This window comes from Vespa velutina, chromosome 23 (assembly GCF_912470025.1).
Source record: "Vespa velutina chromosome 23, iVesVel2.1, whole genome shotgun sequence".
NCBI lineage: Eukaryota > Metazoa > Arthropoda > Insecta > Hymenoptera > Vespidae > Vespa > Vespa velutina.
The window spans coordinates 1,977,897-2,001,537 of NC_062210.1; the positions used below are offsets into that span (position 1 = coordinate 1,977,897).

Here is a 23,641-nt window from a genome sequence, read left to right on the forward strand (position 1 = left end):
TATATATATATATATATATATATATATATATATATATATATGTATATGTATATGTATATGTATAAAATATTTTATACTTATTATATACCATAGGAGAACATGACTAGATCACTTTAGTTGTATTGACTTTCTTATTATCCTAAATAGTTTTGCTCGCACAGCGATGGACACAATGTGGAGGTACATCAGTATATATATATATATATTAATATATATATACTGATCTTTCTTTTTTTCTCTCCTGTGTTCTTTTTTTTGCCTGCTTGTTTTATCTTTTTTCTTTTTTTTTGTCTTTTTTTCTTTTTCTTTGTTCAGTTTTTTATAAAAAAATATTCAGAACGATTAACTAGTTACATTAGGTTTGATTAACTTGACGTTTTCGTATCTTCCAAAGTTCCTGGACTTATGTATGAACGATGAAAGATTCGTGAACGACAATTAATGAGGTTTGATCCCAATTCCAATTATAATTACTGATACTGCGTATCCCATAGTTAAGAGGTCCTAAAAGGATGCTCGTCCCATTGTGGACGGTGTCTCGTGACTTGGAGCAGTTGCTGAAAGAAAATCAAAAAGAAATCACGCGTAAAATTCGGTCTTCGGTCCCAATTCGTATTCCATTTCTTCGTTCTTGTACATATCCATGATCTGCAAAAGAAAATAAAAAAATAAAAGAAAATAAAAAAAAAAAAAAATAAAAAGAAAAAAAAGAGAAAAAAAAATGAAAAAAAAACCATGTCTTTGTATGCGATTACTTTGTTTCTTTTTTTTTTTTTTTCGTATCCAACATATCATGAACATTGAACTTTCGATAATAATGTTAAAATAATATGCCCGAATAATATGTATATATATATATGTATATATATATATGATTATCGTAATCTGATCACTATACCTCGTCCCTTACCGCATTCATATCTTTCTGCAGCTCCTCCATTTGCTTCTCGTGTATGACCTTTAACTTCTCCTTCTCCCTGTTCTGTATCATTTGCGCTATCTTACGTTCCTCCATGAATTTCTTTGTATTGTTTTGTTGTTTCTCCCTGAGCCTACCCTCTTTGATACCCCGCGTCTTTAAGGTTTTATCGTTCATCACCTCTCTCATACTCTCGACCGATAACTTTGCCTGTCTCGTATTCATCTCTTTAATCTCACGCTCGTGTCTTGCCGTCAGCTGCTTCTGTTGTGTCACCTGAGCTGTCATACATGATTTCTTTAATTGCATACGACGTTCCTCGAGATGAACTCGTACTAATTCACGTTCCTCGCGACGTTGTCTATCAGCTAATCGTGACCATTGACTCGTTTGCTCGTTCACGGCTTGTCGTATTATCGGATCTCTCGATAATTCTGCTTTGCTAAATAACGAAAAGATAAGAAAAAATATTTCTTTTTTCTTTTCTTCTTTTTCTATCGAACTTAAAATACCTTTGACCCTGTCAAAGGATCCATAGCTTCGGGCTATATTCTATTGGAAAAGAAAAAAAAAAAAAAAATGGAAAATATTTGATAGCTTACTTTTTTCCTTTGATTATCTTTTCTATCGCAACACAATGTTGCTTTTGTACGGTCATCTTTTCCTTCTGATGCCTCTTCTTCAAAGATTCCAATTCCTTTTGTTGCTTTCTCAAAACCTTTTGATAACCTTTCTCTAACTTCAAGGATTCCACTGTAATCGGATCGAATTTTATTTCCTCTGTGAAACAAACGATTGACGATTATTGATTGATCACATTGATAATTCAATTTTAAAAATGAAATAAGTTATGTTTCTCCTTTTTTTTTTTATTTTTTTATTTTTTTCCTAATTACCTCTAGGCTTCGCAGCTTCTTGATGTTTAGTAGGCATCGAATTTGAACTACTTTTACTGTCACTCTCCTCGATCCCAAGTCCTCGCATTTTATTCTGCGACATACTTTCGTTGTTCTTGAAAGCACGCGGTGCAGTTAAAGCGTCCATAAATTCTATTGAAATAAAAGAAATTGATATAATAGAGTATATCAATATGAACTGTCCGTTCTTACCTTGAAAACCATCCGGTACGTAGATCTTTATTTCTATATTGCAAAAGAGCATAGGCAAAGACATAGGAAAGTTTGCCTCGGTACGTAAAGAAATATGACGGTAGCCAGATTGCAAACCGTCTAAAGGAACTATTCTTTGGCCAAGAAGCTTTCCGTTTGATTCGTCATAGACAGCGAATCTTAAAGCTGCCAAATCCGGCAATACAACTTTTCTAAAGAGGAAAGGTTCCTCATTGTATACCGGATTGAGGCCATTCGCTGGTACGACTCTTGTACGAAATTCTTTTCTTATTGTGTCAGTTGGTAAACCATACATTTCTACTTCGACATAGGTACCAACCTTTTTGTCTGAAAGGAACTGGCCCGCTATTACCTAACAAAAAAAAAAAAAATTTTACATAGAAATGATAGATCGTACATATTCGAAGAATAATTAACGATACTTTACCTGTACGCTACATTGTATAGCTATTACACCATCGACTGGACTTTCAGCAAACGGATCGAAACTTCTATCAGCACGTCTCATGAAATCCGGCTTGAGAAGATACCCAGAGGATCCATTATATTCGAACTTGCCCTGGTTTAGTTGCATCGGCAGATCCGCCGTTTGAAAGTTCAGTGACACCATTTGACAACCGGCGTTCCAGAAGACCTAGTTTAAAAGAATCGATCGATCGACCGAAAAGACTAGTTCAACGATTCTTTTCTATATACTAAATGATACTTTCTTATTGTTCAAAATTACCTGTGGCATATAATTCGAGGAATCAGCTCGAGTACCCTTTGGATATATACGACTCATTTGACGTTTATTATAATTAACGAATTCAATGGCAGATGTCTTTAAATAATTCAGTCCGGCTGTTTCCGCGAAGGAAGACATATTATGATGAATGTTCTTTTCTATAAAAGATATAATTATATACAATATATATATATATACCTATATGAGAATAATAATCTCATAACGATATCAATATAATATAATAATTGTAATTATTAATCCATACGTTCGGCGACGTCAAAACCCGGAAACTTTATTGGCTGAGCGTAATTGACCATGGAAGAAAGCCACGGATGAACGTTCGTCGTACTTCCGGTATATGGTTGAGCCACAGCCAATTCCAAGCTTTCGCCGAGACCAGCTGGACCGCTGCCAGATTGCTGTTGCTGAACACCGGTTGTCGATGACGTCATCGAATCCGTCGAAGTTTCATCCTGAAGATCAAGGAGGAAACATTATTATCAGCATAGTACGAGTATGAGCATTGAACAAGGTCAAATTTCGATCGTCTTATCTTTTAATTTATTATAAGATACTTTACCTTCGAAGGTTGCTGTTCAACGACTGCAGCTACGACAGGTGGCGCACTTGCGTCCTCTTTAACTTCATCTTCGATTACAAATTGCCCTTGTTTGAACAGTTCGAGTTCTTGCTTCTCTACTTCTGGCTTGAGACGTTTATTTTTAATAAGTATCTTACGCTTCAACATGTTAGGCGATGGCAAGGATACCCCCGGTTCCAGCTGTTTTACGACATAGTACATGATTATTATATGTTCGACAGTTGATCTTTATCGGCCAATGAAATTTTATCGAGCCGATGATCATCGACGTAATATTTATGATCATCGAGTACTTCATAAATATTCATATTTTCTACGATATAAGATTATTTCTCAGTAAAATATTTTTTCTTTTTCCTTTTTTTTTGTGTATGTATGCGTGTGTGTGTGTGTGTGTGTGTATGTATGTATGTATGTATGTGTGTGTGTGTGTTTGTTTTTATGTTTTTCTTTTTCTTGATTTAATTTAAACTTACAGGAAAATCCTTAAGGGGTTCCTTCAATAGTAAATCTCCAAGTATCTCATCGCAATATTTGGCCAATTTATATTGTTGCTTCTTACTACAGTGATTCTCAAAGCTGAGTATAACTGGATATTCAGATGTTATGAAGGCTGTATCTCTTACGGCATATATTACATCTTTGAAGAGTATGTCAGTGCACATCGCTTTACCATGAGTTATTATCGGTTCCTCGTCTTCTCCCTTTCCATCCCAGCAATCCAATTCGACGCATCTTTCGTTAAAACGAGATCGATTAATATCAAAACGAATTGAACTTCATTTGAATTTTTTTTTTCTTTTTTTTTTTTTTTTTTTTTTTTTATATATAATTAGAAAATTTTAATTTCGAGATATTGACTTGCCTGCAACCAGCGAGCAAAACTTGTCTGTACATTTCGACGCTACTCTTTCCGCCAAATTGACGACCACTCAGGTACGTGTTATGGCTCGAATTGATATAATAATGAGCCAATGGTTGGTCCATGTCCATATAAACGTCCAATCTGTCTAAGAACACCGGTGCATTCTCATCCGACATCAGGTATCTTATGAAGCCGTCCTTCGTCATCGTTTCTGAAAGGACGTGATTGTTTCTGAAAGGATGCCGTTTCGCAGGTATAAACTAATTCGAAATATAGCGATTGGTGATAGATATTTTAGTGCGTTAAAGAATCTCTAGGAAATACAAGAAAAAAGAAATGGACAGAGAGAGAGAGAGAGAGAGAGAGAGAGAGAGAGAGAGAGAGAGAGCGAGAGAAATAGACAGATAAAAAAAGAAAAAAAGGAACGAAAAGAATAAGAAAAAAAAAAACAAGAAGGATTGCAATGAACAAATTTATAGAGAATGTTCTCTATTTCGGCTTACTTTGATTTCGGGCAGTTTCATTCTGCTCGTAATCGTAGATAATTTCTAACGCTCGTTTCTCATCGTATAGAGGATATAAAATCTCGTTTAAGGTCGGATCACGTTGTTTCTCGTTGAGAAAGGTAATCAACTGTTCGAGGTTTATCGTGTCCGCCTTTCCTTGTGTTCTGAAATTTCCCGAATAAATAATCGTTAACACGGAACTCATTCGCGCAATCTCATCGTTGATTATTTGAATTGCGCAATAGACTGAATATCGTTACCGAGAATTGTTCCTCTTTACGTGGAAATATTTCTTACTTACATCGATTGAAAGAGCTCCTCTATATCGTTCCTCGGGCATATTTTATGATAAAGAGCATAAAATGCATCGAAGGTAAAGTCGTCCGGTTCTATAACGTCATTCTGAAAGGCAAAAAAAGACACTTTATTACGGCTATAAATTAATATACATATACATATATATATATATATTTATGGTTCAATATATATGCACATGTATATATACATATGCATATATTTTGAACCATAAATAACTCTTCCATTTTCAAAGATACATGATAAATACCTTGCCACTTGGTAGATCTAAATCAGAAAGACATTGATAGACAAGCTTCTCAGTTTTTCCAGATGCAAAAGTCCTTGCAACTACTCTCACCGGAACTTTTCCATTTGGATCGACCAACATTCTCAGTCTCATCCAACTAAAACAGATCAAAAAAAGGATCGTTTATCTTTTCACCGAAGTTCAGAAAAGGCAAGACATATATATATATATACACATATATATACATAGAGAAAGAGAGAAAGAGATAGATAGAGAGAGAGAGAGAGACAGTGAATTACTTTATTAAAAAAAGAACCATTGGATAATTTTGTTAAAGTAAATTCACAAAGGTAAATTTTTCAATTGGAAATTTCGTTTCAATGGAGAAACCTAATGTCAACAAATGAATATTCATCGGAACAGAGGAAGGAAGATATTAGAAGGGAATTGTGGTCTCTTCGTTGGGGAATCCTTTTATCGCACATACGTATGTACATACGTACATACATACTTATATAACTTATATAGATATGTCGTCTGCGTAAAAGCATTGAGACTAATTGTCTCGTGACGCAGAACGAAGAAGCTACCTTTGTTTACGTTGTTCTACGCGCGTATCGTATCGTTCGAAACGCTTTTTAACTGAATGCAATTTTATTGGCAAACTTACTGTTTCTTCAGGCATGTCAACGGACAAAAGTTGTTGGCTTTCACGTTGTGCGTAATCGATCGTACACCATCCAGCCATATCTATCACGGTACATGAAACATATACAGATATAACCATTAAGACGAATCTGATTGAAATTAAGATGAATATTCTTTTCTTCAATTTTTTATTATTATTATTATTATTTTTATTATTATTAATATTGTTATTATTATTATTATTATTACCGAGTAATTGTCGAGTTTTCTTTATCTTACTTTTATCTTTTTTTTTTTTCCTTCGTATATTCAACAACATGTACTTATTAACATAATAAATGATAATAGACGATAATTGATGAAAAGGAATACTGAATGACATCTTATCGTTACAATTTAAAAGTCATTTAATGAAATGCATCGCATGTAAATGAACGTATATTGTATATAATGATCGAATAGAGAAATATTGAAGAGAGAGAGAGAGAGAGAGTGAGAGAGAGAGAGAGAGAGAGAGAGAGAGGGAAAAAACGAAAAAAAGAAAGGAAAGAATAAGCAAGAGGAAAAAGAATAAGAAAAAAAAAAAGAAAAAAAAAAGAAAAAAAAAAGGAAACTAAATAGAAAATATATAACCATCGCCACGTGCCACAATATGTGCTTATACAAAAATGTCAGCTTCATCATTATGTGGTATAAAAACTAACGAGCTCGTGGCGGTACTGTTATCGTAATCAGCGTTACCTTGGCAGTCGTGGCATCCGGGCAAACGACGTGCTGATAATTGATGTTGGTGTAATCGACGCCCGAACAGATGGTCAAACTTTTTTCATCTAGTTGCTCACCGTGTTTGGAAACTAATTTATCATACAGCTTTGGATCCTTTAACAAGAGTTAAATACATACATACGCTTTTTTTTCTTCTTCCTCGTTTTTTTTTTTTGTTTTTTGTTTTTTGTTTGTTTTTTTCTTTACCTAACACTCGTTACAATAATTCTATCATATATACGTACGTAATAAAGAATTTCTTTAAGGATTACTACGAATCTTTTACGTATAAGAAAATAAATTATTTCCAAAAGAAATGAAGAAAAATTGTTTTGAATTATTTGATTTTACCTTTGGCACTCCACCGGCACGAATATCGCTCACTTGACACAGTTCTAATACATCACCGTCCTATAGAATAAATGAAAGAAGATAATCTCGTCATTTAAGAAAAATCATATTTGAGGAAAGATTTATTAAGGTGGAAAAAAAAAAAAGAAGAAAAAGAAGAAAGAATAAAAAAAGGAAAGAAAAATGTATTAACGCAAACACGAAATATAAGACGTAATTGAAAAGAAATGAAAAAGTATATATATATATATATATATATATATATATATATATATATAGCTATAATGGAAATGAATACATCACCTTTCCTTCGCTCTGCCAATAAATAAAGAAACCGTACACGTCGACCTTGAACATACAGTTCATCTCAAGCTCCGTATTGTCCTTCTCCTCAGACCATCGATCAAAGACGCATCCATTACGAAGTGCTTCCGGCACTTCGATCTGCCAGTTGAATTCGAATCTCTTCGTCATCTTCCACTATCTTCCACACTTCTTCCAAGTTAAAGATCAGATCCTTAGTTTCTTCCCTCGAATGGATTCTGACGAAAGATCGAAGACGATACCATTAAATCTTACGTTAAAGCTCGTTCATATCTTTTAACACTTTTAACATTTACTTGCGAAGCAATATCGATTGTAACATTTTCAAATAATTATATATATATATATATATATATGTGTGTGTGTGTGTGTGTGTGTATACGTATATTCGTACAAAAGGCTATAAATTATTTCGTAAAAATGAATATCTTCTTCCTTGCTTTTTTTTTTTGCGACGATCCGATCGTTAAGAAAAAAAAAAAAAAAAAAAACAAAAAAAAAAAAACAGAAAGAAAAGAAACTTCAAATCAAGATAGATCGATTGATTATCTCTCAACAACGTACTATAATTTCAATGATCTTACATAATACGACGATAAAGAAGATGAGAGAAGAAAAAGGAAAGAAAACAAAATGAAAGAAAAATAAACGATAAAAAAAAACAAAGAAGAAGAAAAAGAAAAGAGATGAACAAAAATGGAAGAGAAAAGAACGAGACGTCCAGTCACAAGCTCGTTATCACGTTTTATTATTTGAAAATGCATTCGACGATGTGTATATGGTTTAGCAATCTTGTAACTATACGACCCCGATAGATAGATATTCACATGTATACATATGTCATCCCTTAATGGTATTTTATGAAACTCAATCGGGCATTAACCCCGTTCGAAAGAAAATGCGAGAGACACTCGCATGATTCTTAGCCAAGTCTCTCTCGACTTATCATCTCTGGTCGAGGTTCTTTTTCTTCTTTCTCTTCTTCCTCTTCTTCTTCTACTTCTTCTTCATCTTCTTCTTCATCTTCTTCTTCTTTTTTTTTTATTTTTCTCATCGATCTTCTATACATACGCGAACACACACGATGTCATTCGCAAACTCGTCTTTTTCTTTCCTCGCTTACGAGGACAAAAACGAGTAAACGGATAACGCATGAACGTCGTTAATATTCCAAGAGGTACGTTTTGCTTAAGATATTCCTTTTATGCGAGGTCATAGTCAGGGAGCTGACCTCTCTGAGGCATAGTGAGTTTTACGAACGAGCCTTTTCTTCTTATTCACGTAGTTTGGCGAGAACCTTTATTTCCGAGGAATTGAATCACGTAAACATACACACGCATACATACATACATATATACATGCACGAATACACTCAGATCTCCATGAGGATCATCCAGGAATATAATTCGAAGATTCGTAACACGTGTGTTTTCTCTTTTCACTGAAAATTCCAACACCAACGCGAAACCTCACCATACGGAATAGAATTAGACGAAGCGGAAAGCTTTCCAGGCATCAAAGCGATTCGATATTGATAACGGTCTAGAAACCAAAAGATAGAGAGAGAGAGAGAGAGAGAGAGAGAGAGAGAGAGAGAGATATCACCCAGAGATCTGCATAGGATGTTATTATTTTAGGCGGTACACGACACACCGAGTCAGTCTATGCTACGTCAAAGTCTAAACCATCTTTTTTCTTTCTCTTCTTTTTTTTTCTCTCTTTTTGTCTTTGCTTTTTTCTCTCTTTCTCTTTACTAGCATCGTTGCACTTATTGACCTTTACTAGCTTCGTGCACTAACTAAGCGTAACTAACGAAAGAAAATGTCAGAGATATTGGTGTTAGGACGATGCCCGTGGGAGTTATCCATATTCCCTATTCTATCCTTTATTCTATATGTTTTGTATTTTATTCTTTTTAACTTTTTCTTTCTCTTTTTTTTTTTTTCTTTTTTTTTTCTTTTCTTTCTTTCTTTTAATAATAATCCCACAGGAACGAAATAGAAAAAGCGATTGTCATTCTTATACGAGATTCAATAACAGATGTTAGGAACAGATCTTTCTTTCTTTCTTTCTTTTCTTTTTTTTTTTTTTCTTTTTTTCATTTCCTTCGTTTTTCTCTCTTGTCAAATTATATCGTCGAACAAACAATTAATCACGTTTTATTGTACGAACTATTAAATGGGAGAATAAAAAAATTAGTATCGTGGACTATGAAAATAATCGTAACGTGTCAGATTGTAGAGCAAGTCGTTCAAATTTCAACACTCAATTTAGAAAAGTATTGCAGCTAAAAGGGGGATAGAGTGGGATCAGGAAAGGATAGAAGGAGGGAGGTGGTGTGGGGGTGGTTGGAAGAGAAGGAATAGGAAGAGAGACCTTCCAGTTTATGTGGCACTTTTATCTCCAGGGGTGCATAAAAGAATCTCAGGGAGAGGAGCTTATGAAAGCGAGCTAAGCAAACTTACGACGTTAAGAGCGTCTCTTCCGGGCCGGGTTGCTCATTTTATTTTCCCTCGGTACCTACGACACGAAAGATCGAATATAAACTTAATGCATTTTACACACACACACACTTACACAGAAAGAGAGAGAGAGAGAGAGAGAGAGAGAGAGAGAGAGATACACACAAGTACGCGCGCGCTTGCCCGCGAAGATTAAACCTCAAGGTCTCTCTTTCTCTTTTACACACACTTATACTCTTACGTATATACATACACCCACATATTAACAGACATATATATATATATATATCTTTGCAATTTCGCTTATATATAGATTCACGGATTTTGCTGAACTTTCAATCGTAAATGCTTATTTGACAGTTACAGTCAAATAGTTTATTCGAAAATATCATGTACCGTTTATTCAGCCCTGTCTTTAATAAAATCAATGATCCGGAAAATTCGTTTGCTGTTTGATTTGTATATTCAATTTATATATATATACATATATAATTATATATATATATATATTTATATACATATACATATGTATATACGTAAATACCTAGATTCGATTTCAAAAGCATCGAATTATACAACATTTAGTAGTAATATGCGAAAATATCGAAATAAACGTAAAGAAAAAAAAAAAAAAAAAAAAAAAAAAAAAAAAGAAAAAAGATAACATGGGATCGACATTACTTTCTATAATTAAAGTGAAACACGAATGTTTCGTGATGAAAATACGATCAAGATATTTAATGAAACTACGTCTTTTCTACGATTAACACGTCAACACAGCTGTCAACGATCATCGCTTATTTGCTCGTACATACGTTTGTACGATCGAGTCGAGTTAAATGGGGCTAAAAGAAGAAAAGATAGAGAATTAGAAAAAAGAAGAAGAAAAAGAAAAAAAGAAATATAATGCTTGCCGTATGTGTTAGAATTATTCGAACTATCCACCTATCTACCTATCTGTCTGTCTGTCTGTCTGTCTGTCTGTCTTTTTGATTCTTCGACTTCGGTGCCTATTAAAAGATCGGCACACACGACACCAACTTATGCGAGCCTTTCTAGCTCTTCTAATTGTTAAACTGGCTGCGTACGATGCACGGCGCTTATCGTACACGGACATCCCGAATTCTTATCTCTATCCCGTGTCTTATCTTAATTGGTATATATACAAAGGAAAAAAAAAAAAAAAAAAAAAAAAAAAAAGAAAAGAAAAAAAAAAGAAAGAGAAAAAGAAAAAGAAAGAGAAGAGAAAAAGAAACAAAGGAAAAGAAAAAAAGAAAACGAAAAAAGAATTATAAGCTTATGTATATTGATAGATACATATGTATTCATAGATACGTACATATCGTATATATATATATATATATATACATGCATATATTACCGTTTTCCGAGCAAACATTAATTTGATTTGACGTAATTCGTTTGCCGGATAAGAATCGTTAAAACAAAGGTAATTATAACAATGTCCGTTCGTATCTTCTCGCGAATGTATTCTTTATCGAATGGACGATTGATCGATCGAATACGACAGAATATATATTTAGAAAGCATCAATCGAAGTTACGTACGTTCTATATTCTGTTTGATTTCTCTCTCTTTCTCTCTCTCTCTCTCTCTCTATATATATATATATATATAAATATATATATATATCTTTATCTCTATTTTTTCTCTTTTCTTTATATTTTTTTTCTTCATCTAATCGATTAGAAAAAAAAAACTATTAAAATTTATTTTTACTGATAATTATATTTCAAATATTATATGTTTGTAATATATATATATATATGTGTGTGTGTGTGTGTGTGTGTGTGTGGTTTGATAGGAAGAGAACTGGTTGTTATAAAAGAGATTGAAATTAGAGATATTGCAAAAAGGTACTCTTCTCGTTTGATACTTTATCCTTGATAAAACTGATTATCCTTGTGAACGCTTTTATACTAAGAGAAATCATTCCCTGTTATTTTCTTCCCAGAAACGCCTCTTCCTTTTGGCTATTAATCTTTATCAAAAGGAACTACCACTATTACTATTATTATTATTATTATTATTATTATTAGTAGTAGTAGTAGTAGTAGTAGTAGTAATACCACTACTACTAAGTCGACGATAAACAGAGGCGTTTATCAAACGATCATCTCGAAAGTTTTAAGAATGAGTAAGAGGAAAAGAGAACAGAAAGGTAGATACGGAGATAGAGAGATAAAAGAGGAGAAAAATGTTCTCGTTCACGTAAACGTTCTCGATGATGACGCTTCAACGAATGGCATCTTTCTAATGGTCGACCATTAACGAGAAATTATTTTCTCCTAACGTACGAAAATAAGTTACGCGCTAAATTTGTCTGTCAATATCTTTCTTCTACGCTTTCTAAGAATAGTCGAACGTATAAGTAGACTGTTATGTTGATCGTAAAGAACGGAATGTCAAGAGTTTACGATAAGCTTGAAGAAATGTGAAAGTATGTGTATATCACATGAAATACACACATATATATATATATATATATATGTATTTAATTTATTCAAGCCAAACATAATATTTACGATATTCATTTCGCGCCTATCGAACTATGTATGTCACTTAGATTTGATTTTCATTTGAAACTATATATACGTATGATCGAAAACAGCTGATTTTACGTAAATCCACGATCATAATATCATAGAGTTCGTGCCATGGCACGATCTTACGTCTTTCAAACCGAAACCTTGTGTATATGAAAAGTGTAAACAGATGAGCAGACCAGTGTGCTTACGAAAATAATGTATCCATGCGAACGACGTGTCTCGTGCTAGCTTTATATATATATATATATATATATATATATATATATATATATATATATATATATATATATATATATATATATGTTTTTATCTCTTCATTGCTCAACGAATAGATTTTTGGCGGCTTTACACGACAAACGAATTATTCCTAAAATCGCGAATTAACTACGCGCGTTATAACGAACAAGGATTGTTAGTACCTTTACAGAGAGCTCAAGTGCGTGGAATAATTATTCTCGTACACGAGGACTTGTTTTTTTTTCCCTTTTTTCTTTTTTTTCTTTTCCTTTTTTTTTTTTTTTGTTCATTCTCTATCGAGAGAGAGAGAGAAAGAGAGAGAAGAGAGAGAAACGAAAAAAAAAAGAGGAGATGAGGAAAAAATAAAAAAAATAAAAGAATAAAATATAATTGTTGTTGCTCAGGAGGAAACTTCGTCTCTTCTGTTTACTTTTTCTTTTTTTCTCTTTTTTTCTTTTTTTTTTTTTTCTTTTTTCCCCTTTTTCTTCTTACAATCCCATTTCTAGTTAAGCGAGCTCATGTAACTTTATAACTGCGTATGCACTTATAAAATATCAGTTTAATTATATCAATTCCATTGCTACTTCATATACAGTAATACCCAAGTAAGAAGAGATTTTTCACGCTCAAGTAACCTTCATCTATTTTCTTTTCTTTTTTTCTTTTTCTTTCTCTCTCTCTCTCTCTCTCTCTCTCTCTCTCTTTCTCTCTTTTCCTCTTTTCCTATTTTAGTTCCATTTCTATCGTACTTGATCCTCATGCAACTCTTTGAAATTGTATACAGAAGGAGTGTACGCATAATTTAGCCGTCAAAACATTCGTTTTTATTTTATATACAAAAATAAAGTAGACAGAGAGTTTATATATGCAAGTAGACTTCATTTCTTTTTTTCTTTTCTTTTCTTTTCTTTTTTTTTTCTTCTTTCTTTTTTCTTTTTAACTCCATTTCTATCGTACTTAATTCTCATGTGACTTTGAAATTGCATACTCAAATAATATTATACGCATAATTTTACCGTCAAAACATATGTTCTTATTTGATATTCAAAAAAAAAAAAAAAAGAGAAAAAAAAGAGAGAAAAAAAGAGAAGAAAGAAAACAAAAAAGAAAAAAAATTGTTTACACGCGCAGGCAGACAACATCTCTTTCCTCTTTATTAACCCTATTTCTATCGTAAATCTCGTGCAACTTTGAAATTACATATTCATATAGTGTAGACATAATTCTGCCATCAAAGGATTTATTTTTACTTCATATTTGAAAATAAGTAAAAAACAAAATTTTCACGTACCAAGTAGACCGTTCGCCCCAGTCTTTTTTTTTTTTTTTTTGTTCTTTTTTTTTTTTTCTTTCTTCCTTTTAGCACCGTTTCTATATCGTACTTAATCCTCGTGTAACTTAGAAATTGTATGGTCGAAATAATTTTTACTCATAAATCTTTTTGTCGTATTGAGAAAAAGAATTCTAGTATTTAGTTACAGGGTATTTAATTTTTTTTATTTCTTTTCCTTTCTTTCTTTTTTCTTTTTTTTTTTTCTTTTCTTTTTTTTCTCTGTTGAAATAGAAACAAAATTAGGTTATATAGTAGTAGGTATTAAACTTTCGTGTACTTAATCAATTCGAATGGATGGGTGAGCGCCCTAGGATCGTCAATCAATAATTATGTAACTTCCCGTAAGTTACGAAGGATGAACGTAACGTAACACGTTTGACGCGACATTGACCGCTCAATTACTTAATACTTTTAATGGCCACTTAACGAAGAATGGAAAAGAAACGAGGGTTGTTACCCGCTGTGCTTTCATCATGAGCAGATCAAAAAAGGTTCGTACTATGTTGAATGCTCGATACGTTTTATATTAGTTTTTTAAAAAGATCGATAAATCGTTTGTACGATCGATTTATAAACTTCAGATCATAATATATCACGATTATGTACCTTAACGTATCAATATTTATTAAGCAATGAATATTAATGCAACAGGGAGATTAATTCTTTTTCTTTCCTTTTTTCTTTTTTTTTTCAGATAATAAGTAGATAATACCGAGCAAGGCACGCCTCCATTATCAGTGTTTCAATTCTGAATGCTCATTAGCGAATGATTATTATTGTTATTATCATTATTATCATGTTGTTATGTACCAAAGAAGAAACATTACACAACCACACCGATATCTCAGTTAGACGTATAATGTATGCGTACCTAATTGATTTTGTTCCCTTCTCTAATTGATAAGCTAATTAACGAACTAATTAAATTTCATGAATTTTTATTTCATTTTAAATGCGCTTACGCCTTGTAGAATGTAGAAATCTTCGTTTCTTTTTTTTATTTTTTATATTTTCTTTTCTTCTTCTTTTTTCCTTTTAATGATTAAACCGTAAGAGGTATTTCGACACGCACGAACGAAATCAAACGAAACGAGAAGAAAATGAAAAGAAAATAGAAGGAAAATAAAAAGATATGAGTTAACGATACGAAACGTCGAAATAACGAGCTCGGGGAGGGCACCTATCGGTGTAACTATTTCTTTCTCGTTAGCACGAGTATACACCTTAGTATCTCGCCGTGAAAACATAAGATATCGAATGAAAAATAATATTTTCCAATGAGATACGTGTCGAGAAAAAAGTTTCACTTTTTCGAATCTTGACAAAAAAAAAAAAAAAAAAGAAAAAACAAAGAAGAAGGAAAGAAAGAAAGAAAGAAAGAAATAAAGAAAGAAAAAAAAACAGAAGAAAAAGCTAAATGAATCGAATGTTATTATATCGAGTAGATCGTGGCGCTTGCAACTTTTCCTTGACCTCGAAAATCCTACAGGAAGACTTCGAAGTCAGGGTCGTCTATTCCGCTCGTCTTCCAACCTGCTTCAGCCCCTTCTCCCCGCCCAACGACCCTTCTCATTCCGTCTCTTTCTCTCTCTTTCTCTCTTTATCTCTCTCTCTCTCTCTCTCTCTCTCTCTCTCTCTCTCTCTCTCTCTCTCTACTTCTCACCCAATTGTTCTCTTTCACCTCGAATCACCTTCCCATAGACGTACAGAAATCCTTCGAGGTTCGTCACGATTGCTAATCAGTATTTCTCTTTTTATCTTTCTTTTCTTCTCTCTCTTTCTCTCTCTCTCTCTCTCTCTTTCTCTTTCTCATTCTTTCATTTTCCCTTCTACTTTAAGTAATTCAGTCATGACACGTACGTTGAGCACGTATGAAACAAAGTACGTAAGTATGCGTGTACCTACATTGAAGTTGCGTACGACGGAGCATACTAGCTACGTGCTTGAAAGAGGGAAAGAGAGAGAGAGAGAGAGAGATAGAGAAAGAGAGAGAGAGAGAGAGAGAGAGAGAGAGAGAGAGAAAGACAATGCTCTATGGCTTAGTACGCGGGCGCTTTCGTGAACACGGTATTACTTTGATAGAGTAAGTAGGAGGGAGAATGGTTGGTGATTAAGCAAAGAGAAAGAGAGAGAGAGAGATATATAGAATGACTGATAAGGTGGGGGCAAAGGACGGCGGCGTGTTACACCGTTGACAATACGCCGACTCGCGAGGTGTCTTTCCTTTAATTAGACGTCATTCTTCCGACTAATGAGAACGATTTAAAGTTCACGTAAGAATTACGAACCCCATTATGAATCCTTGTCGATCGCCAAAATTGGATTTACGTAAAAAGGATACGCAATAATAATAATAATAATAATAATAATAATAATAATAATAATAATAATGATAATAATAATAATGATTATAATGATAATACGAATAATAATAATAATAATGATAATAACGATAACAATAATAATGATAATAATAATAATGGTGATGATAATAATGAAAACTTGTTTTCTATTTTTTCTACATTAAAAAATCTCAATTGCCGATAACAAATGTAATATAAATAATAGAAAATATAACGAGTTATATTATTTCGATAATATTGAAAGTTAATGTTAGAATACATAAGACGATTAGATTATCGAATAAGAGGGAGAAAAAGGAGCGGTTCATCGTAGTTGATGCTGCGTATAAGTGTGCTTACGAATGCACGCACAGACATAGATACACATATATATATACATACATACATACATACATACATATATTATATATATGTGTATATAGACACACACAAATATATATATATATATATACACGTATGCATATACATATACATATACATACACAAATCTATACACATACAGAGAAAGGGAAAGGCATTTATAAAAAGGTGTACACATACACACACACACACATACAATTAAGTTCCAAATAGGTACACCTTAGCTTAGAAGTCTTACCGTTTGATCCGATCTCCTTAATGAAAGAAATTACCGGCCGGACCCGGACAATTGTAACGATCTGATTAATCTTTCCATTCTTTTCTTTTTTTATTTCTCTTTCTCTCCTTTTCTTTATCTTCTTCTTCTTCTTCTTCTTCTTCTTCTTCTTATTCTTCTTATTCTTCTTATTTCTTTTTATCTTCGTTTTCTTTTTTTTTTTTTTTATTCTTTGATCGAAGCTACGATACTTCACTGAGCTCTTCCTCTCACGCTTCCTCTCTACTCGAATGTCTATCTATTCGATGATAATAGCCTTGTCTCTCTTCGGAGTCGTATGACCAGAACGGAGGACGACGACGCAAGAGAACGCTCCACTAACCGAACGCCTTCCAGGCGCGGTGGAAGGAACTGACGATGCGGCACCGTCTGTTGACGGGCGAGACATTCGCCTGGCTCGATACCGTCCTTTTCTCCTGCGCGCATGTGCCGTTCCAATGGCTTTGGCGCTACGTTTTACTTTTATCAAGCACGGTCGATAAATCAGATCCCTAACAAATTATTTCTCTCTCTCTCTCTTTCTCTCTCTCTCTCTCGCTAACACTTTTATACGTTTTGTATATATTTTATCGAATAAATAATAATATAATAGTTATATTCTTCTCGTTATATATATATAAAAGGAAAGAAAAATAATTTAGAGCAAATCTAATATATTCTCTTTTCATCATATATGCACTATATTATATTATATATAAAATCGATTAATTAGAAAAATATATTATCTACAATTAATACGAAAGAAACAACAGTTTTCTTTACTGTCTAAATGTTTTTATTATTCGTTGGACAGAGTTATATTACCGTTCGTTGGTAATGAAGGAATCTGTCTTTCTTTTTTTTTAAATTCTTCGCAAAATTTCAATCGCTATCTATGAAGCTCCGTCGGTACGGTAGAACGGTACATTTTTTTCCTTTTCTTTCTTCTTTTTTTTTTCATTATATTTTAGTTTTTAATATCCAAATGAAAAAAACTAGAGAAAGATAATAAAGCAGAAATTGAATATTTCATTGGTAACTTTCGATTACGCGATCATAAAAATTGTATGAATAATAAAACTGGGTATACTATTACATCAGGATGTTTACGATGTTATATTTCATTGATGGCTCGCCTAGAGTGCTTCCATTTTAGACGTCAGTAAAAGCCAAAATCCATTCCCTTTGGTCTCTTATGCTATCTGACTAAGCTAGCATTTCCTTTTTGCGAAAATGGATCATGCGAAGCACGAAAGGATGAAGAATCGATTTTTATCATCATCATCATCATCATCATCATCATCATCATCATCATCATCATCAAACAACGTCGTATCGTATGGTTGCTTTTTTAATATGTATAAGACGATATAATTCGAGTATCTTACTTGGACTCGTTCGTTTTCTAGTTTAAATGCAAACTGCCGAAGCTTTTTACTCGTTCTTAGATAATTCTAAAAAAAGTTTTATGAATCTTATATCAAGAAGTAAAACTCTTTCTTTCGAAGCTCGATAATAACTTTGAAGTATTTAAGAAGATTTCTATAATCTTGATTAATTCGATCGATTAAAATTGAAATGAAAAAAGTAAATTTATTTTCATCGACTATATATATATATATATAACGATATATATACGTATGCATGTACGTATGTATATCAGACGTAATATTAAATGAAAATTGAATTTGAACGTCTATCTAATCGATATTTTCCTTTTAAAGTAACAAGATTCATTCAGAGAGAAGGTTTATTTGAATCCTACGCCTTGGATGATATTACAGTATACAGCTACATATATTTTACGCACCAAAAAGCATACTAATTGCTGGTTATACCCTACGTACCACACGTACGAAATATGAAGGCGATGATATCAAATAGATGTAAATTTTCTGTATTTTTAATTCTATCGTAAACTCTTCTGACTAGGATTCTAATTGAGAATAATTAAAATGAAAAATTATCTATAAAAGAGTTATAATAGATTTAAAATTTTAATTGTTTTACATTTAATCGTTTAAATGATAGACTTGATCTTAATTTATTTTTAGTAATTACTCGATAGGTAAGTTGAAGCGTTTCTTTTTCTTTAATAATTCCTTATAATTAAAACCTCACGAGAGCACGCAAGCGGCTAGTAAACAAACTTTTTTCTTTTCTCTCTCTTTCTCTCTCTCTCTCTCTCTCTCTCTCTCTCTCTCTCTTTCTCTCTCCTTTTCCTATCTGCAATATATGCACACGTGGATAGATACATAAATATAAATACGTAAGTACTTACTTTCTGTTTTATTTTATTATATACTCTACTAAAGCTATAAAAGGAATAAGAGAGAAAAATAATACGGGATATTGAGAATGAAGGATAAAAATCAAATAGACGTATAACTAAAAAAAAAAAAAAAAAAAAAAAAAAAGAAAGAAAAAAAATTCCATAAATTCATGTAAAATACAATTTAATTCGTTCAACCGGTCCCTATTCGATCTTCTCGAAATAAGAGAGGAAAGAAAAAGAGAACAACAAAATAGAAATAAAACGATTAATAATTATTATGCGTGAGTAGATTGAAGAAAAAAAAGAAAGAAAAAAAAAAAAGAACTTTCGTTCGTTTTTACTCTTTAAATTTTCTACTAGCCCTCTTTTTTTTTTTCTTTTACAAAATACAGTGAGAAACCAGTTGCAAATCGGTACACCTTACTGAGAGAGTACATCCTTGAGAAAGACGCATGAGAAGGGTTAAAAAGGATGAGGTTGTAAAGCACTCTTCTTTTTTCTTCGCATAAGTGAACACGAGGGTGCGAAAATGAAACCCTCGTCTTGAATATGCACGAACGTTTCCCTCTTCGAAGTTTCTATCTCCATTTCTATTTCTATCTCTATCTCTATCTCTATCTCTATCTCTATCTCTATCTCTATCTCTATCTCCATCTTTATCTTCATCTCTATCTCTATTTCTATCTCTATTTCTCTTTCTTTGACGTGTCTTCAGTTTATCGTCTTCATCCCTTTACATTTTGTCCTTTCACCCTTAACCCTTCTTTTTCCAACCGTACTCCGTTCATCCTTTCCTTTCTCTCTCTCTCTCTCTCTCTCTCTCTCTCTCTCTCTCTCTCATTCTCTTTTGCTTGAAATTAACTAACATTCCGACATGCTTTTGATGTCGACAGAGTGGTTCTGACCAGTAGCACGATTCAATTGGTTCTACTTACCGCGCATTCCATGCACACCTATCTAGTTTCTGTATACATACTTATAAATGCATATATGTATATATGTATATATATATATATATATATATATATGTATGTATGTATGTACTTGGTATACAACTATTGAATTCTCGAATTTCTGACTTATGATTCTATCTCTCTTTCTCTCTCTCTCTCTCTCTCTCTCTCTCTCTCTTTCTCTCTCTCTCTCTGTCTCTCTCTCTCTGTCTCTTCTTTTCTTTCTGGGAAATAAATTCAAATCGAAAAAATTTTATTAACAATTATTTATTAATATATGTATAGAATTGTTCGTCTACTTAGAAAGAGATCAAAATGGGAACATTCATATTTCCTTTTCAGAGTTTTAAAGTATTTTAAAGAAATTTCATTCATTCATGTGAAATTCTTAAGGGAAAGAAAGAGAGAGAGAGAGAGAGAGGGAGAGAGAGAGAGTATTTAAAAATCTTGAACTATACCAACCCCCTCCATCTCTCATAGATTATATGCAATATTTGTATCATACGATTGAGTACATTTGAAAAATAAATGACAAGTAACATATTTCTAAACCAGTTGGAAACTTTAATTTTTATTAAAACTCTTGATATCTTTTAGTAACTATTTTTCATTTCTATCGGTCTACAAATAGATCTATAGACCCAGAAATTTGTTTTTAACGGATGGACGAACGAGAAATTTTTCATGCAATTTGACCGAGCACATTTATTTTATCCAGCTCTGATCGAACATGGTACGTGATAAAGCTATGTATGACGAAACGAAGTGACACGTAGAATTTCAATAAAATATTTCAATATGCAAAATACAAGATTTCTTTGTTTTTTTCTAATCGATATAATTTTTAATAATGCTTTATGAATAAATTATAAAAAAGAAATAAAACTTATATATATATAATATAATATAATATAAATATAATCTAAATTAATAATTAATAAAATGTATATATATATATATGTATATATGAATTATTTCTAAATATATTTTTCTGTTGAAACATTCATCGAGGAATTTTGAATATTTTTGAAATATTCGACTTGAAATAATTTAGTATTATACGTAAATCAAAACACATAAAATTAGAGAAGCTAAGCACCACGAATACGATATTCGTATAGAATACCAATAGCTTAATAAAGCCGTGGATCGTTATATCTGCGATTCCTTTATCGCGTATGTGCTTCTTTAAAGTTATTGGTATAAATATAATACAAAGGAGACACTTACATGGACCCTTCTTATCACGATTTTAGATTTACCGATTTACGAGAAATTTTTCTAGCTGAGGATAAAAACGCGCGTGCGTTATCAATTTTTGGTTGATTAATATCCTAGACATTTTCTAAAGAAAATTCACGTTTGTTAGTAAAATAATGTTTTTCCCGTGATTCACCTCGACAAAAATCTTTCACCAAAATTCTCTAACAAAACGTCATAGAAAATAAATGATTTATACTGTGAAGAATCTAGTATGACAGTATTCGTTAAATATCGTACACGCTGTACATCTTTACCTATCGTTTCGCTAACACACCATCGAGAACATAAATCTATGAGAACGATTGATTTAAAAGTGAAAGAGAGCGAGCGAGAGAGCGAGCGAGAGAGAAAGAGAGAGAAAGAACTACTGTTTTATATTCATCGTGCAAACCCTAAAATACGAGCTTTCGAAAGCATTCGGTAATATCCGTCGTAGTAAGCCGGATGGGTGTCCATGTGGTCGACTATAACCGTATCATAACTTTGCTTTTAAAGTGCCTGACTGTCCTGGCATTGACATGCTCGAATAAAATCACTGATCTGCTTTAAATCCGATCAGAGTATCGTATACGAAAATAATACATAAGTTATTAATAACGACGATGATTTTACAATGATTCCTCGTAGAACTTAGGAAGAAAGAAAAACCAAAGAGAGAGAGAGAGAGAGAGAGAGAGAGAAAATAAAGAATTTCTATATATCAAAGCAAAAAGAAATTTTTATAGATCCTTCTTCTTTTTATAAAATCCATTTCTATTTTCTCATTCCTCCTCTCCCCTCGATCCCCCTTTTTTCTTTCTTCTATTTCTTCTTCTTTCTTTCAATATTGATTCTTATAACCTTTTTTATATTTTCAAATGCACGTCCACATGGTTTTCCTTTTCTTTTTTTTATCGTATTCGTATTCGTATTCGTGACAATTTAATATGAAAATTTATTAGTCATATCGTTACGAGAGAGGGGGAAAACAAGAAAAGAAAAGAAGATAACACAGTTGTTCTCTAAAGAAAGTATTTGGCGATGCCTCGTAAATTTTCCTTTTCAAGCAACAACTCGATGACATAGAAACGAGAAATTCGCGTTGTCGTTTTCAGACGGTGTTTATATACCTATGGCAAAATACCAAGAGAGAGAGAGAGAGAATGGAAAAGGGAAGTCGCACTCCGTTTAACACCGACAAAAGATATCTACGCGTAATATTTTCGAACTTGCAGGGTTACACCAATACACGTTTAAACAGATTCCAAGGGGTAGCATCGCTTTTACATGTTAAAGTCCTTACTGTATAGAAGAGAGAGGAGTCCTTACTCTATGTTATAGAGGGGAGGAGTGGAGGGGGATGGGGATGGAGGAGCGAAGTGTATGGAATATCATAAATGCCAACATTGAATATTGCGTGTGTTATCATAATATTAACTCTTGGTTTCCATGGAAAGCTCCAAAAGAATAAGAATGCATTTTATATAGCCTCTTTCTCTCTCTCTCTCTCTCTCTCTCTCTCTCTCTCTCTCTCTCTCTTTCGTTTTCTTTTCTTCCAAGGGGAAGAATCCAATTCTGTCGTTTCTATTCCGGTAGCGTTGCATACCGAACGCTGTGATTTATGATTTTCTTGGCTAACGTGAGAAAATTGTACGCTCGTTGGAATTTTGAAGGAAAATCATCGTACCATCGGAAGAACGATTTCCCGAACGAAGCCGATAAAATCCATGAAAGCGATCTACGTAATCCTTACGAATTTGTTAAGTGATCCTTCTCTCTCCTTAAAGAAAGTATTTTCTTCTGACATTAAGATTTTCGCGATATTAAATCTTTATTGGCAAACGTCGTAAGAGTTTATGCTATAAAGGAATGTTTACGCGTAAACAACTTTGCCAAATGAAAACAAAGTAGATAACGAAAATTTACATCGACCGAGTTTATATTATTAAAAAAATGTTTATAAATAACTGATAGTAAAAACAAAATATATATATATATATATATATATATATATATATATATTGAAAATGTTTATACCTTAAAAGAATGTTTGTGAATAATCGACAGTAAAAAAAGGAACAAAAAAAAAAAAAGAAAACAAAATACATAGAGAAAATTTTACGTCGAAGAATTTTGTAACTGTAAAAGAATTGTTTATACGTAAAAGAAAAAAAAAAGAAAAAAAAAAAAAATAAATAAATAAAAACTTT

General features: G+C 32.6%; 1 protein-coding gene across 5 annotated transcripts; it reads right to left on the reverse strand.

Moving 5' to 3' along the window:
• Window positions 1-217: 217 nt before the first annotated feature.
• LOC124956680 (1-phosphatidylinositol 4,5-bisphosphate phosphodiesterase-like) lies at window positions 218-17,360 on the reverse strand. 5 transcript variants are annotated; one of them, XM_047512820.1, is made up of 20 exons: window positions 16,944-17,359; window positions 9,846-9,900; window positions 7,360-7,598; window positions 7,057-7,116; window positions 6,682-6,819; window positions 5,963-6,042; window positions 5,314-5,449; window positions 5,050-5,150; window positions 4,746-4,912; window positions 4,243-4,453; window positions 3,854-4,112; window positions 3,357-3,557; window positions 3,042-3,249; window positions 2,777-2,934; window positions 2,477-2,683; window positions 2,029-2,401; window positions 1,816-1,968; window positions 1,522-1,699; window positions 899-1,361; window positions 218-648 (listed from the first exon to the last, which is right to left on the reverse strand). In XM_047512820.1, exons 3-20 carry the CDS (start codon window positions 7,528-7,530, stop codon window positions 580-582), a joined length of 3,333 nt encoding a protein of 1,110 aa, XP_047368776.1. In that variant the 5' UTR covers window positions 7,531-7,598; window positions 9,846-9,900; window positions 16,944-17,359; the 3' UTR covers window positions 218-579. The 5 variants fall into 5 exon arrangements, with proteins under 5 accessions (XP_047368776.1, XP_047368778.1, XP_047368777.1 ...); XM_047512822.1 differs by having other exon boundaries at window positions 911-1,361; window positions 16,944-17,358; XM_047512821.1 differs by lacking the exon at window positions 9,846-9,900.
• Between the last annotated feature and the right edge of the window lie 6,281 nt (window positions 17,361-23,641).

Coding starts and splice junctions, on each gene's coding strand:
- LOC124956680 (XM_047512821.1), bottom strand. CDS start 7,530: ATGACGAAGAGATTCGAATTCAACTGGCAGATCGAAGTGCCGGAAGCA. Junction 5,450..5,962: donor TTGACATGCCTGAAGAAACA/GTAAGTTTGCCA, acceptor GATCTGTTTTAG/TTGGATGAGACTGAGAATGT. Junction 4,454..4,745: donor TGAAACTGCCCGAAATCAAA/GTAAGCCGAAAT, acceptor ACGTCCTTTCAG/AAACGATGACGAAGGACGGC.